The sequence below is a fragment of the Eptatretus burgeri genome, chromosome 17, assembly GCF_056783735.1.
Source record: "Eptatretus burgeri isolate ZD-2024b chromosome 17, Ebu_testis_v1, whole genome shotgun sequence".
Classification (NCBI taxonomy): domain Eukaryota; kingdom Metazoa; phylum Chordata; class Myxini; order Myxiniformes; family Myxinidae; genus Eptatretus; species Eptatretus burgeri.
In genome coordinates this window covers 21,272,033-21,289,749 of record NC_140977.1, presented here as the reverse complement: position 1 = coordinate 21,289,749, position 17,717 = coordinate 21,272,033, and the positions used below count along the sequence as shown (strand labels likewise).

Genomic DNA, 17,717 nt, shown 5'->3' with positions numbered 1-17,717 from the left:
CCCACTTTCTTCCAGTATCTCATTGTTAACCTCTCAAAACACGCTTTTCACCCAACTCCACTCCTCTTTTCTCCCACCTGTTGAACCACTTCTCAGATTCAGTCCACTCCCGGTTGCTCTTCCCTCCAGGAATTCAAGGAACCAATCCAATTGCCATCTCGCATTATCTTCCATAGCTTCCAGCGAAAATTTCTGCCCCCATTAACCTTCCTATGCCAACTCGTCTTCAATGTGGGCTTGTCAGTTCCCATTCATCCATCCTCCCGCTTTCTAATCCTCCCACGGACAGTTGCCTTCCTTTCAGGGCGAGTGCACTAATGAGCTGGAGTACGAATTAAATAATGTCACTTCTCACCATCCACACTCTGCATTTTGGATCCCCACGGTTCATACATCAAAGCAGACTTCCCAAAGAGAGGCCAAGAAAAGCGGCTTTGTCAATGAAACCCTTGAGCGGTTCAAATGCTGTAATTACGGAGCGACCGATGATTGAAAAAGAATGCAGGTAATTGTGGAATCGCTTCCGGTGCAGAGAGACGTACAATCTTCCTTGGCCTCAATAACCACCTGAGTGAACTGGTATTGGCCGAGCAGCCCTCAACGTGAATTATCTTGCCAATGTCTCATTGCAGGTTCATCGGGCCAGATGCCCTAACGCTCTGAGACACCACAATGAATGTGGTTAAATTTACTAAAAGGTAGGAAATGCTTCGGAATGCGCAATCTTCAATGTCTTGGAGATCACCGTTTCTGCCGGATTACCTTTCATTGCACTTTAATGGGGAAATCTTCAGCACGACCATTGGGCGCATGGACAACCTTCACTGATGGTTTACACCTCCGTACTGAGAACATGACACATGTCCATCCGGTGATCAAAGAACGAACATGCCGTGTGATGCAGTGCCCTGACCAAAGAACACACAAATGACCTCGAATGAGTCAGAAATCCTCAAAGAAAACTGATGGTTGTTTGTGCTTTATCCTCTAAGTGCTGAACGTCAAGAAATGAAGCAGCGTGTACCATTTGTTGAAGTCTTTGGTGTATAACTCGGCCAGGGTTCAAACCCACGACGTCTCAGAGGGTCCAGCCATGAGACCGCTGAATGTGGTTAAAGGAGGTTGGGAATTGGGGAATTGTGAAGATGTGTGAACCTGCACGTGAGCGGTTCTGTTCACGGCACTGCAAACACAAAAGGAACTCGCACACATGCTGCCGGTGCAGATCGAGTGTGTGTTTATCCATGTATCCGATGAGAAGACCGCACGTACCAGTGCAGACACACGGAGATAGACACTGCAAGAAGATTGATGGCATCTCCGAATGCGAGCTCGATGCCCGATGGAACTGCGACAGGTAATTCATGCTTGAACCACCTCGGACATTCTGAAATGCAGACGACATTGTGGCACGTGAAAGATGTGGTGGGAGGGGTGAGGGTGGAGGTGGAGGCCTGGAGTGGGGATGGGGGAGTGGAGGAGCCCCGTGATCACCCTGTGAACCTGTCTGTGTGCACTTTGGACACTTTGCGAATTTAACACTCACTCGGACAGGGTGGCTGTGTGCGACTCGCTTGGAAACGACGAAGAATCAAACTGCCGAAGCGGAACGAAGTATAAAGACGAATTTTCAAAAAAAAAGAGGAAGAATTATTAAACTCCTCGTGGAGGAAGTAAAATAAATAAATAAGGAAATGACCACAAATCGTTTGTAGCGATACTGTCCGCTCTTCGATTGCGGCAGGTCATTTTATCGTTGAGCGAACGAGTAGTTTTCGGAGTTCGTGACCGCCATGTGCGTGCGCAAGCGAGTCGATGTGCGTGCGCAAGCGAGTCGATGTGCGTGCGCAAGCGAGTCGATGTGCGTGGCTTCAGGGCTGCATGATGACAGTGAGAGCAAGACGGTAACGTGGTTAAAAAGCACGTGGGCGCGAGGGCAGTGCAGCACGCGTGCGTAACGAGCCCCAAAGCACCCGGTGTGAGCGTCACAGGCACGCGGGTCGCCGCATCGTCAGGATTGCAAGCTCGGCGGCGGCAGGGAGTGCCCACTGCTCGCGCTCACCGCCTGGGCTCAGCGGCTCCTCCGTGCGCTTGTGCCCCTTTCGGCGAGATCTGGGCAGGCGCGGCCCGTCACCCGCCTGCTCGCCCGTCGCTGAGCCCCTCTTTCCCATCCGTGCGCCATATCGCCGGCCAGAAGAGCAATACACGTCCGGGCACATCGTCCACCCGAGCCACGTGCACGCGTCTCCCGAGGAGCTGTGAAACGCCGAAATGGGACATATTTCCTTGCCGGCACTGTTGCTGCTGCTACTGCTGTCCGTGGTCCTTGGAGAGGCTCCCACTTCATGGCTTAGGGGTCGACGCGCCACGGTAAGGGCAGATCGTCACTCAAAAATGTACACTTCATCAACAAGGTGACCGAAGCGAGTTTCTAAATATAACCAAGACCTGTCCCAATTTCTCTAATACTTTGCTATGTGTTGCTTCAGTTGGGTATACTCCTTGTATGTGTGTGTGTGTGTTTATATATATATATATATATATATATATATATATATATATATATATATATATATATATACACTTGTGGGGTATGCTTACACATTGTAAGCAATAATGAACTGTGTTTCCCCCATTGCCTCGGGTCGCTCACCTGCATTTATTATTTTCATTTAATTTTTTTCATTTATTTAATTTATTTATATTTTCAATCACGGATGCTTTCCCATGGTTCTGCGATTCTTCCCGGTGTGTCGGCTTCGATGTCCATCAGCATGAAAAATTGCAGCTTTGTACGTCATCCGGAAGGTAGCGAACATTCATTTCAGTTAGTCAGTCATTGAGTCAGTCGGTGAGTGGTTAGAAAGAGCTTGTGTATGTCACATATATGTATCAGATAATGTGCGACTCCAAACTGTGAGTGCTGATGAAAGCACCAGAACCGAGTCCCATACAGCCCTTGCTGCACGGTAGCGGGAGCGATATGTGCCGCTGCCGTCTGTGAGTTATCTATTGGAAATGCTCGATATCGCCCCTTTATCTGCGATTGAATTAATTTCTCTGAAATATTCTTGGAAGTGCTTTCACATTGCATCGAGATACCCTCTGTAGAAACACGAGTATCTGATATATTCTCGACTCGTACTCTGTACCATGCGAGTCGCCATGGAATGCGCGACGCGAGAGATATGACTGCCATGAATTTGCTTCTCGGTAACACCCAGTCGTTCGTCCGGAGACCTTCGAGGCCGGTGTTCAGAATTTCACGCACAGAAAGGTGCAAACAAGGTACCGAGTAAATGGATTGCCTTTTTATCTTGGCTTTGGAGATTAACTGCAAGGGATTCCTGTCCGCCCTCTTCCTGAGTGCACCAACCTTTCGGCAAAAGCTCTCATGTCCTTCCATCAGCTCGAGCCAATGTCGAGTCGTTATGAAAAAATACAAAGATCTAACTTTACTAACAGCTCTTTAGATTTCATGTGTAGTTGAATTTGAAGTTATTGCTCCATCAAACGAAAACAAAAATGAAGCCAAACCGTGAGAGTGTGAGAGAAGGGTCTTGTAAGCGAGCGAATTGCATGCCACTGTCACGGTGCACTTACTAACAATGACAACTAGCAAGCAAAACAAAGGAATGCATTGAAAAAAAGATCTCCACAGAGGAAGATAAGAGTACAGTTCTGCTGTAAACACGTTTCACCGAGGTTGGGGATGACGAAGTGGCTTCAACACCCTTTCAGATTATAATTGCTGCTAAGATTTTAGATTATAAGTCTTGTTGTTCTCATAGATCGAATCCTGTACAATAACTCCTGCAATGGTATGCATTCTGAGGTCTTTACCACCTGTGGAACCAACTACCATGTTCTCTTCAATCTCATTCTTACCTACAGGCCTTCAAGACAGATGTTCTTCACCATCTCAGACCATCCCCCAAAGCATGATCTTTTCTCTCCACGATAAACTACCACCACCCCTCCCCCCCCCAAAAAAGCATTTTTTTTCCCCAGTTTTTCCTTTCCTCAGATTTTGCTCCTGCATCCATCTTGTCTACTCCTCGCACCTTCTTCCACACCTCACTTACCCACGTCCCTTGTGTGTCCATCTCCATATATTTTGTCCCTCGGCTCTGCTGTTCCTTTTGTGCTGTTGCATCCTGATCCATTCTGTGTTCTTGCTCTTTTGACTTTATATTATAATATAAATATATACACACACAAGCCTGGTGTTGACTTAGTGGTTCGGGTGGTGGGCTTGGGATCCGAGGGTCCTGAGTTCAAATCCTGCTCAGCTGTTGAATTCATACCAGGTGGGGTTAACTCGACCTGTCATCCTTCTGAGGTCGGCAAAATGAGTGCCAGCTTGCTGGTATCCTGTGTCGGAGTGGCGACCCGTCCAGGATTGTGTCCAACAGCCAAGGAGACTGCTTGGGTAGCACCAACACTCTGCACAGAGTATGGTCCCAATGGATGGACACACACACACACACACCACCCGAAAAGAGGGAGAGAGGGGTGGGGGAGGGAGAGGGAAGAGGTGGAGGGGAAAGGATACAGGAGGGTGGGGGCAGGGAAGACATTGTGAGGTGAGAGGAAGGGAAGGCAGACGTGTGGTGGAGTGTTAATTAAGATTCATACCGTCTCATCAAAATGATTCTGCATAGAATAACAGTGAAGAGGGAAACAAAATACGGTCTGAAATCCATTTTCTACCGGTCATATAAACATGGTCTGGAGACAAACTTCCGTTCTAACATAAATACTGCCCGGACGCATCCGGAGCCAAGCTGGCCTGAGACAAACACTGCTCGGACACGTCCGGATAAAAACACCGTCCAGACATAACCACTGTCCGGATATGTCCAGAGATACAGAGAGAGAGAGAGAGAGAGAGAGAGAGAGAGAGAGAGAGAGAGAGAGAGAGAGAGAGAGAGAGAGAGAGAGAGAGAGAGAGAGAGAGAGAGAGACAGAGAGAGACAGAGAGACAGACAAAGAGAGGGAGAGAGAGAGAGAGAGAGAGAGAGAGAGAGAGAGAGAGAGAGAGAGAGAGAGAGAGAGAGAGAGAGAGAGAGAGAGAGAGATGGATGCATGGTAGGGGAGTTAGCAGTTAGCAGAGAGAATATGTTATGCTTTTGGAACCACACACACACACACACACACACACACACACACACACACACACACACACACACACACACACACACACACACACACACACACACACACACACACACACACACACACACACACACACACACACACACACACACACACACGTGCTTGGCTGATATCGGCAATTTTTTCAGGAATTGGCAGGTTAGAGTCAGTGTGATTACTGACTGCAGTAGGTACTGTGCACAACCCAGAAACCTTGAGTAACTTTCACCGAAAAACAACATTGCATTTACATAGACATTTCAGGGATATGTCCCAAAACATTATTCTTTATAAACAGCTGCATGTGATGGGTGGAAAAACATTTGGCTGGGTAATTTAGAAAACATCTTAATACGGCAAACGGTCTGGAAACCGGGTGTTATTTCACAACAACTCGCTCAGGGTGACGGAACACGAACCACTCACTTAGGGTGATGGAACACAAACCACTCACTCGGTAACAGAGCACGAACCACTCGCTCAGGATGACGGAGCACAAACCACTCACTCGGTAACAGAGCATGAACCACTCGCTCAGGATGACGGAGCACAAACCACTCACTCGGTAACAGAGCACGAACCACTCGCTCAGGATGACGGAGCACAAACCACTCACTCGGTAACAGAGCATGAACCACTCGCTCAGGATGACAGAGCACAAACCACTTGCTCAGGGTGATGGAGCACGAACCACTCGCTCAGGGTGACGGAGCACAAACCACTCACTCAGCGTGACGGAGCACAAACCACTCACTCAGGGTGACGGAGCACGAACCACTCACTCAGGGTGACGGAGCACAAATCATTCACTCAGGGTGACAGAGCACGAACCACTCACTCAGGGTGACGGAGCACGAACCACTCACTCAGGGTGACGGAGCACAAACCACTCACTCAGGGTGACGGAGCACAAACCACTCACTCAGGGTGACGGAGCACGAACCACTCACTCAGGGTGACTGAGCACGAACCACTCACTCAGCGTGACGGAGCACAAACCACTCACTCAGGGTGACGGAGTACGAACCACTCACTCAGGGTGACTGAGCACGAACCACTCACTCAGGGTGACGGAGCACAAATCATTCACTCAGGGTGACAGAGCACGAACCACTCACTCAGGGTGACGGAGCACGAACCACTCATCGAAGCCGGTACACCGGAAAAAAATCACAGAACCATCGGATAATATCCACAAATAAAATAAATAGCATGGAAAAAAAACCATGAAAAAAATGCAGGTGAGAGACCCGAGACAATAGGGAAGCACGGTAATTTTGCGTGCTGATGGACATCAAAGCCGATACACCAGGAAGAATCACAGAACTGTCGGAAAGCATCCGTAAACGAAAATATAAATTGATGAAAATAAGTAAATTAAAAATTAAATGCAGGTGAGCGACCCGAGACAATGGGGGAAACAAGGCTCCTATGCTTACACAATGTGTAAGTACACCCCGCTAATATATATATATATATATATATATATATATATATATATATATATATATATATATATATATATATATATATATTGTTATGTTTGTGGGGTAGATGGAGAAATTTCAGAGTAAAGATAGGATTGTAGTAGCAAAGTACCCGCCCATGGGTGGGTACAGTTAGTTATCTGTTGAATGGCGTTGGTCCCATCTCGATCGGATGAAATTGAGAAATTGACGTTATCCGGTGACCTTGACCCCATGACCTTTGACCTTGACCTTGATCCCCTTATGTCCGTTCGCAAAGATCACATATGCCAAGTTTCATCTCATTCTTTCCAACGGTTTGGCCGTCTATAAAGGACAAACAAACATGAAAAATTGACATTTTAGTCAATTTATGACGTCATTACTCGAAAACCGGAAGTCGGAAGTGAATGTCATCAATGAACTGTTGCATTTAATTTTGATTATCTGTCTAATGGCGTTGGTCCCGTCTCGATCAGATGAAATTGAGAAATTGAAGTTACCCGGTGACCTTGACCCCATGACCTTCAACTTGAACCCCCCCCCCCCCCATGTCCGTTCTCATGTCCCAAGGATCACTCATGCCAAATTTCATCTCATTCCATCCAACGGTTCGGCCGTCTATAAAGGACGAACAAACACACACATACAAACATATTCTATTTTTTTAGTGTAGTAGATGGTATAGCATGGTCTGTGGACGAGCAGGAGACATCTCGATGTAATTTAATTGGGGAAACTTGAGCTTAAATTGTTTACGTGTCACCACATGTGGGTGGTGCTGTGTTAACTAGGTAGGGTTTAAGGCTAGTTCTCACAATATGTGATTTCTCCCTGTGACCTTTTCCTACGTTTTTGCATTTTCAAGGCCGGCTATAAAAAGGAACGACGTTATAACAACAACAACAACAACAACAACAACAACAACAACAGAGCAGAACATTTCCGAGCAGACAAAAAACCCTCCTTCCCGGCTTCGTACCAGCAGGCCATGCCCCCAGAGGCTTATGATTGGTCAGTGTGACGTGCGGAGAAGAAGGGGCGAGAGAGACAAGAGGGCGGTTGGCAGCAAAGCTTGAGGCTCTAGTACATCTCAGCATGATGAAGAAACTGCCCAATTCTCGTTGTTGTGTTGATCCGAATTTGTTCACCTGCTGAAATAGACACTCGTCATTGTTTGAATGACTGGGTTGTGAAGTTTGTACGTTTCTGAGGAGAAGAGAGGAAGAAGAGCATGTCTCTTGGACTTATCTCGGAGCCCCGGCAGTCGCCGTTGTTACATGATCGAGGAGAAGGCGGTGCCATTTGGTGTGTGTGACCTGGAGCTTGGAGAGAGCGGTGTGGCAATCTCGATCGTGAGAAGAAACTACGGTGTTTTGTGTGTCTTGGCGTTGAATATCGCCGCACAAATTATCTTAAATATATTTCCTGCACAGAGAGCGACTTAGTGCCATTTTCAGAGGCGGTTTCCAATGCTGTGACTACGCGGTTCAATTGCCAGCCTCCTAAAAGATCATTTCTGGACACACAGCGAAGTGCCAGAATAATGGGAAGATTTTCTTTTATTTTTATCTTTCCCCTTGTCTGTTTTCGTGACTGAGTGGGGACGTTTCAAATTAGGCTTTAGTTTTTCTCTCGCTTCATGACCTCACGCTTTGATTTATTTTAATTATCATGCGTTGATTTTATTTTTATTAAATCATGATTTGTTAAATTTGCTTTGTTGGCTTTTAGTTGTGGGTTTGAGGATAAACCCGTGTGCTTCTGTCCCGGTTGGCACCTTGATGTTTCCATCCCCCGGCGCCATAATCTCCAAGGATCCGTCCAGGTCGGTGTTAACCGGCTGGACATGACTCTATATATTACGCTTGTTTGTCCGGATGTCTGTGTGTAACACTCCATTCCACCCAATGGTTGGGCAGTTCACCTGACTCTGTCGTGGCATCATTTTGCCTTTGATTTTGTAATCTGTAAAACATACCGCCACCATGTTGGTGCTTACTGCGATGCGAGGCCAAAGACATCTTTGGAGTTGTCATTTTCACAATCGCCATGCCATCCCTATAAGTTTTCCATGTAGTGTAAAATGACCAAAGCGACAGTTAAAAAGATTTCGAGCTGACAGATGGCACGGGTCTTGTAAAGATAGGCCTCAGTGATCGAGGCAGCAGTCTGTTGTCCATAAACCACCCAAGTTACTATGTGGCATTCTCTCAAGCAGGGCTTTTACCTCGTAGGTTATGGAGATCCTTGCTATTATTTCTAACTATTTTCTCTTAAATGACTCAACCAGGGACCGTGAAATCCATGTTATTGTCAATGTCTTTGTTCAAGGACTTCAGGGAACCTTTATTCATTAATTGTAAAAGAAAACATCCATCATTATTTACTTTGAACGATGTGTATATATGCATTATGAAGAAGATAATTGGTTTCGGGATTCATGGTCATTTGAGAGTCTCAATCAGCACTTCCACGGGGTTTCCACATATCTTGCGGGATTGTGAGTTTGGACAGGCAACTGTAGCGGGCCATGACATGTCGGAGCTATTTCAATGGTGGTTTCCATGAAGTCGGTGATAACATAATAGGGGAGGGGAAAACATTAAATACTCTGCTGTGTTAATGTGGGAATGCCCGTTTGCTTTAGGGAGTGGGAGAAGGTTGAGGAGGGGAGGACAGAGTTAGGGTTGGGAGGGGGGCAGGGGGAGAGAGGGTAAAGATGGGAGAGAGTTGGGAGGGGGAGGTTGAGGCTTTGGGTGGTTGAGGCTCAATGCGTTATGAAATCCCATGTCCTATGTAATTTTCTTTGAGAGCACTCCCAACAGCACTAAATCCATAATATCTGACAAGAACGCTATTTCGGTAGGAGATTCAGTGAAATCAGGCGAGTCACAGAATACACTGACTATTTTACTTGTGCCGTCGCAACAACAGCCGAGAGCAGGAATATTAAACCTGACTTGCCCAGCAGGGCAAAACAGCCGAAGGTTGCAGCAAATGATATAAACGAGATTTCAAACACTTAATGCATTTGGAGATAAGACAGCCAGCTTAATGTCTCCACCAAAATATCAGGGTTTTCGGAAAAGCATCCTCAGGATGTAACATCCTGCCTGTCAAAGCACCAGGATGACATTAAATCAAACATTACACCCACGTTCCATAATTCAAACTCCATCTCAGTTTGGGCTAGCATGTGCTACTGGTTTGCAGAATATTTCTGCAACAGGGATTTATCAAAATATCCACACTTTTGGACACCCGAGATGATTGTGGCCCTGCCAGAAAGGACATATTAAAATATCTCGGTCAGCAACGACTCGCGATACTTTGACGAGTTGACTTGATTGTGTGTCATGTGGTGGGATTGATCAGCCTGTACTGGGTATGATCGACCAAGAGCTTCAGTATTATGATTTATGATTCATTTGTTTTTACCTCCGCCTCCGAAGGTGGACAGAGGTTATGTTTTCACCCCTGTGTGTCTGTCAGTTTGTTTGGTACTTGCGAAAATCGAACTTTTTTCAAGTATATTGGTTGGTCTTGTGCGTTATTCTATCTGTTTGTCTGTCTGTCTGTCTGTCTGTCTGTCTGTTTGTTACTTGCAAAATCGAAGATTTTTCAAGTATATTCGTCAGTCGATTTTGTTAATCTGTCTGTCTGTCTGTCTGTTTGTCAATTGCATGTAGGTCACAATTTTAAACCGATCTTCAAGAAACTTCACCACGTGGTATAGAGTTTGTCATAGGCAAGAAGTCTATTGTTTTTGAGGTCCAAAGTTCATCGTTTGCCAAAGGTCAACAAATTTTCAACTTTTTAAAATCCTCAATTTTCATTCGATTGACTATATATTAGAACGCGATTTTCATATCGGCTCACTGAATTCAACCACCAATTATTTTGAGGTCAACATTGGCCAAAAGGTCAACATAGGCAAAAGGTCAACAACTTAGGTGCGATTTTAAAATCCTCAATTTTCATCCGATTGACTTGAAATTTGAGGAGGATTTATGTTTCAGGTCACTGAATTCAACTGGCGAATTATTTTTGATGTCAACACAGGTCAAAGGTCAACAACATAGTTGAGATTTCTAAAATCCTCAATTTTCATCTGATTGACTAGAAATTTGAAGTGGAGTTGCATATCCGGTCACTGAATTCAACTCCCAATTATTTTTGAGGTCCGCATAGGCCAAAAGGTCAACATAAGCAGAATTTCTAAAATTGGCAATTTTCATCTGATTGACTTGAAATTTGAAGTGGAGTTGCATGTTTATTCAGTGAATTCAACTACCAATTATAATTTTTGAGGTCAACGTCGGCCAAAATATCATCACAGGCCAAAGGTCAACAACTTAGTTGAGATTTCTAAAATCCTCAATTTTTATCCAACCGACTTGAAATTCGAAGAGGATTTGGATACCATGTCACTGAAATAAACGAACAAGTATTTTTGAGGTCAACATAGGCCGAAAGGTCAACAGAGGCCAAATTTATAAAATTGTCAATTTTCATCTGATTGACTTGAAATTTGAAGAGGACTTGCATATGAGGTCATTGACTTCAACCACCAATTATTTTCAAGGTCAAATTTGTTTTGTGGATTTCGCAAGTATCGGGTTATGCACGACGTCTTTCTTCTTTGTCTATTTTTTTGTGTAAATCACCTACAGGTCACAATTTTAAACCGATCTTCACAAAACTTTACCACCTGGTAGTGTTCGTCATAAGCAAGAAGCCTATTGTTTTTGAGGTCAAAAGTTCAACAAAGGCAAAAGATGGACAACTTTGTCAAATTTCTAAAATCCTCAATTTTCATCCAATTTACTTGAAATTTGAAGAGGATATGCATATCAGCTCATTGAATTCAACCACCAATTATTTTCGAGGTCAACATAGGCCAAAAGATAAATATAGGCCAAATGTCAACGACTTTGGTGGAACTTATAAAATCTTCAATTTTCATCCGATTGACTTGAAAGTTGAAGAGGATTTGCATATGAGGTCATTGACTTCAACCACCAATTATTTTTATGGTCCAATTTGTTTTAGGGATTTCACAACAGTCGTGCTCTGCACGATGTCTTTCTTGTTTGTTTGTCTGTCTGTGAACAGGATATCTCAAAAAGTTGTGGACGGATTCGGACAAAATATGGTGGACAGGTTGGGTGTGTGACAAGAACGAAAAGATTAGATTTTGGTGAAGGTATGGATGCAGATACTGGAATGTATTAAGTTATTCTTCACCATTGAGAAACAGGGCTAAAAACGATATGCAGCACAGTATCTCGAGGTTATGAAGGATTCAGAAGAAACTGGTGAAAATCCGGATCCAGATACGAGAATTTTTAATTTTTTATAAGTAATTCTTCACCGTTGTTCATGGGGCCAAAAACGATATACTGTACTGTATAGCATGTTACTTCAAAAAGTTGTGGATGAATTATGACAAAACTTGATCATTTGTTGGTTCGGTGACAAGAACAAGCCGATTCGATTTTGGTTCAGGTCAGCAGTTCTGGTCTATCAGCGGGATATAAAATGTATATTGTTCAGCCTGGCGGAGGTATGCGCTCTACTGAGTGCCATTCTAGTTACCTCTGCATTTTGTCTTCCTCAATAATGCAATTAATACAAAGAAACTGAATTCCACATTCGCCATCTATGATGCACCACCTTATCTAACATGTTAAATTAGTTATTTGTGCCTGTTGTTTGTGTCCTTTATGACATCTCCAAAATCAGTAAGTTTCCTGTTTGGAACTATTTTCAGTTTTGTTTTGATTGCCAGACAGAGTTTTAAAAAAATTATCTTGCTCCTCTCTGTGCATGTGCGCTTGGCCGAGATGCCATACAATTTGACAAATTCAGAATGAAGTACTGCCAAACTGCAGGTCGTGTTCCAATTCGTGTTTCGATTTGTGTTCTGCAAAATATAAAATTCAATAAAAATTAAGTTCTTCAATCGTAGACTGCCGTCCATACACAGAAAGACAAAGTGAACTGATTGCTTAACCCTGCTTTTCGTTTTGAGCGCGAGGTAATACATATCCTGGTATGATTGAATTTTATCGAAAAAGGGTGCCAGCTCCAGCTTTACAGAACTCCTTGCACACATGATGGCCATGTATGGTGAAAGTGTGCCCTCATATGTTGCAGTTGCCGAATGGGTAGCTGTCGTTAAGCTTGGACTCAAGGTTGTTGTTTGTTTGAAGATGACATGTCAGGATGGCAGGTAGATGTGAACAACACACAAGCTGTTGCTCAGGTCGAGCTATTCATCACGCACTATTTCAGTGTTACGGTTGTCAAAATATCCACTTAACGTTTTCTCATGCTATCATTTTCATGATCCGCAAGCACCTGATCATGTCCAAGGTCTTAGCATGATGGCAGCATGAAGCCTCAACGCTTCTGATCGATAGTAGTCTCACCTTTCTACAGCTCGTCAATGCAGATCCAGCTGACTTTGTCGCTAGTCTGGTCACTCGGCTTCACAACTGGGATCCTGAAACCAAATCGGAATCTTTGTAACCGAAACACAAAGGATCAAGACCACCCATGAAGTTTCACACCAAACTTTCAGCCAGTGAGCCCACCGCCTCAATTCTCTTGCTGATTCTATATATATATATATATATATATATATATATATATATATATATATATATATATATATATATATATATATATATATATATATATATATATATATATATATATATATATATATATATATATATATCTGATTAAACTACAATAACGAGAGCATATTACCCCACACCAAGTGCAGAAATTGCAGCAGGCCATCAGGAGAAATGCCGAAAGATGTTCAGTGCAGTTGTGCTACTCCATCATGACCACACCTGTGTAGAAGACGCTTGCTGCCCAGACTGTCATTCGTGACTCCACATTTATATCAACCAACCCCATCCCCACCCAATCTAGCAGGGAGGTGGCTCTCGATATTTGAAGTCCCACCTTCAGGGCCCGACAACTCGCTGATGACTAAAAACTCGCTACAGAGACGTGGTAGGAGTAATCTGAAGATGTCTCCTTTCTCGGTGTATCTTGCCCCTTTCAGTTATGGCAGGAATTTCAAATTTGGCCAATTGGTGGGCAACAATCCCCTAGTCTTTGTGAAAGGCAATGCGGTATCTTTATTATTGTTCATCAGCGATCGATGCTGGTGAACAGGTCCCCAGCTTTATGTTCTATCTGGCAGATGGCACTCCACCTGCATATATCACTCCACCTGCATGTCCCCAACCTGACCGGTGTTCTATCCTGAAAACTCATCCACACATGGAGGTGTAACATCATGAGATTATTTTAACGTTCTGTGTGAGGGTAGCTCCAACACAAACGTTCAGGTAGGATAACTTCAGCGCACAGTGCAGGTGCAACACACAGGAAGCAATACAAATTCCTGGAAAACATTGCCATGATTAAAAGGTTAGAGGTCACGACTGCTATTTTCAATAGAATTGCTTTGTGTAATTGCCTGATGTTCAAGTTGTTCATGAGGCCAGAAACGGTCGATTTGGTTTTAATTGATTTTGTTGTTGTGCAAACTTTTTGAGAGCCCTTGTACTTTGGAAAGTTCTATCTTTACATGGTAAAACTAGTGGGATAACGTCCTGGTTTATCATCACAAAATAACCCCAATTACGTGTTTAATCAAAATCAAAGAACGCCTGAGCGTTTACTCGTAATCCTAGGTCTCTGTTCGTTTTATCTCCCCGTGGGAACCCTCGTTTGCACACCTTTACCGTGGATGAAACGATGTCATCTCCAGGTGTGTGAACACCACTTTACGTTTCCCACGTGATCCGATGATTGGTTCCCTCCATGGATAGAGAGACGATGAGAAGAAGAAGAAAAAAAATACTTAATGTTGATGTTTTTTGGTTTGTTTAAATATGTCTTACAATACCATTGATCTTATGGCACGTACGACAGTGAAGCTTTTGAACATCCATCTTTGCGAACGGGATCAGATTCTCAGTTTTTCCAAAGTCGACTTGTCCCCCCCCCCCAAGCCCCATTTCTGTCCGACAGCTTCTTAACTCACCAGACCAGGCACTCGGACAAAATTAAAGACATTGCCATTGTCTGGGCAATCAATCTCACCATCTCGTCTCCACTGTGGTTCAAACCCGAGGATGTGATCACCACCGGCCATGGCATCAATGTGCGCAGTCAACCGCAACCACATAAAACCAGCACGCCTGCTCAAATTATTACAAAATATTCCTACCAATGAAAACACCTGTCTTTGCCTGCAAACGCTGATGCGATCGAGTCCTGGGAAGCTGAGATTGAGTCTGACTTGCAGCAAGCCTTCCAGCCCTGGTTTGATTCCCCAAACAGAATATTTAAAGGTGAATTACCAATGCGGGCCCTGCCGACGATAAGTCTTCAAAATGACTATCTTCACAAATCTGCTTTGCAAAGGTTTAATACTGTGAGCCTTTCTCAAAGTCGGAGACTTATCTGTACAAGCCAGCACCAGAGACCACCAATAGGCCAACCATGAGGATGGACCATATATCTATCTATAATTCCAGCAATTTCTGTGTGTCTGTCTGTCTGCGACCGCTGTTTCTCGACAACCACCGGTCCGATCTAATTGAAACTTGCCAGGTATATTGCTGGGGACCTGAGGATGTGCCTTTTCAAGGTTTGATATTGATCGGACAAGTGGTTCCCAAGTTATGGCCATTTATTTACCAAACCAATGACAGGACACGGTGCTATGACGTCACAATTGACATCACAATTCTTCTTCTTCGTTTGATATGACGTCACAATTGATGCTGGAGACCTGAGTATGTGCCTTTTCAAGGTTTGATATCGTTCTTCTTCATCAGTTTCAGCTGTTTCCCAAGTGTTTCCCAAGTTATGGCCATTTATTTACCAAACCAATGACAGGACACAGTGCTATGACATCACAATTGACGATAAGGATCTTCGATAAGGATTTTTTTTTGCACGTACAGCCACGCACGTACGGGCATGCACTATTTTATTAAATATGCTAAAGTGTTAAGATTTTCGCTCCCTTCTTGTTTCCCATATATCGCAGTTCACTCTACTTCTTTTACTCCTATTTCCTCTCTCATTCTCTTTTCTCTTCCCCCACCTTCCTTGGACCTTCTCACACACATCCAACTATTTCTCGTTATCCCCATCACCTCCCATAATCCCTTGCATGTGCAACTATAGGGAATGAAATGAAAAAATTGGAAGCTGGACCAAAAAAATATTAAACATTGGAAAAAAAAAATTGAAAATTAAAATTTTTTTTAGTAATTGAAAAAAAAATATTCAAAACGTGGGACACCAAGACTAAACATTTAATGCCTCCCTCCAGGATCCATAGGGGTGTGTGTGTGTGTGTGTGTGTGTGTGTGTGTGTGTGTGTGTGTGTGTGTGTGTGTGTGTGTGTGTGTGTGTGTGTGTGTGTGTGTGTGTGTGTCCATAATTCCAAAACCATGAAACCTGGCATCCTGAAACTTTGCATACTAATGGCACTTGAGGAGAGTGCAACAGTGAAAATTGGGTGTTTGGGTTAATTAAAACACCCCTTTCGAAGATAATTAATTAACAGCCTTATTTAATTATATCCTTCATCAGGCACATTGTTGGTCACCTCACTCCCATCCTGGGTTACCTCGCTTACCCTCGCTCTGGTCTTAATTCGCCATTTTGTTTGGCCTGCTCAACAATGTCTTGAGTTCAAACAGGCCGCAACGGTTTATTTACAATATCACACTCAAAGTGTTTTTTTTTCTCACTTTTCTTGCTCATATTATCGAATGCCTCATCTACATACCTACGAATCGCTGTTTACATCACTTTTGTAAGTGCGATAGTTTTCAAATTAGGAGCTTGGAGTGATTTCATGCATTATATGATTCGATTTTTCCACGATTATGATAATCTCTCAGACTGATTAAAGCATATCATCGAAATATGTGGACTAAATAATTCGAAATCTGGAGTGAAATCTGAAATTGTTAAGAAATCGATGAGGTTTAGTTTTTATGTGCCATTACCAATCAGCATTACCGTTCGTTATCAACAATTTAATTGAACTGCTTGCTTGAGTGTTGAAGCCATTTGGTGAGTACCCTCCAGTCGATAGCGGTACAGTTCGTGTCCCGATCAGGATGTACAGTACGCACCTGCTGCAAGGTAGAGGCACATATGGGTAGATTTGGACCTGGAAATGGACACTCCGTAGGTGTGTGTGCATGTCTGCATGCTTGGTTACGGGTGCCATGGTGGCAAAGTTTCATCCTGTATCTTTTGATGATGATGGGTGGTGGAGGTTTTAACTTTTAACCTCAGCAGCATACGAGCGATCACATTTTCCTTTGTCCTTGTGACTGTCTCGAAAGCAATTGGTTATCGGATTTGCTTTACAAAAGTTATGTGGTTTCTCTTTGTGAGTTTCAAAGCAAAATATATTTGATAACACCCAATTTCCAAGCCATATGTGGTATTAACATGTTTTCTAAGTTACAGAGCCAAATTTTTCCACCCGTCTCATGATGATTGTGTGTGTGTGTGTGTGTGTGTGTGTGTGTGTGTGTGTGTGTGTGTGTGTGTGTGTGTGTGTGTGTGTGTGTGTGTGTGTGTGTGTGTGTGTGTGTGTGTATGTGTGTGTGTGTGTGTGTGTGTGTGTGTGTGTGTGTGTGTGTGTGTGTGTGTGTGTGTTTGTTTTTGTTTTGGTGTGTGTGTGTTTTCATAAAGCAGAACATATTCTCTCTGCTAACTCCCATAACCCCACCCTTCTCTGTCTCTGTGTCTGTCTCTCTGTCTCTGTCTCTCTGTATCTCTCTCTCTCTCTCTCTCTCTCTCTCTCTCTCTCTCTCTCTCTCTCTCTCTCTCTCTCTCTCTCTCTCTCTCTCTCTCTCTCTCTCTGTCCCATCCTCACTGCACCCCCTCCTAATACAGTCCAGCACCCTCTTCCCACACTTCTCCCCCTCTCCCTCCCCCCTCTCCCTTTCTGTCTCTGGACATATCTGGATGGTGGTTATCTCCACCCGTATTATGACGGTGGTTATCTCTGAACGTATTCGT

At 43.9% G+C, this 17,717-nt stretch overlaps 1 protein-coding gene across 1 annotated transcript in view; it reads left to right on the top strand.

Annotated features, from left to right (window-relative positions):
* The first annotated feature begins 1,532 nt into the window (after nt 1–1,532).
* Nucleotides 1,533–17,717, top strand: part of LOC147009507 (follistatin-related protein 4-like) — a 172,673-nt gene continuing 156,488 nt past the window's right edge. The window contains exon 1 of the mRNA XM_085863416.1: nt 1,533–2,370. Coding sequence (XP_085719542.1) covers nt 2,272–2,370 — 99 coding nt within the window. The 5' untranslated portion in view covers nt 1,533–2,271. The remainder of the gene's footprint in view (nt 2,371–17,717) is intronic.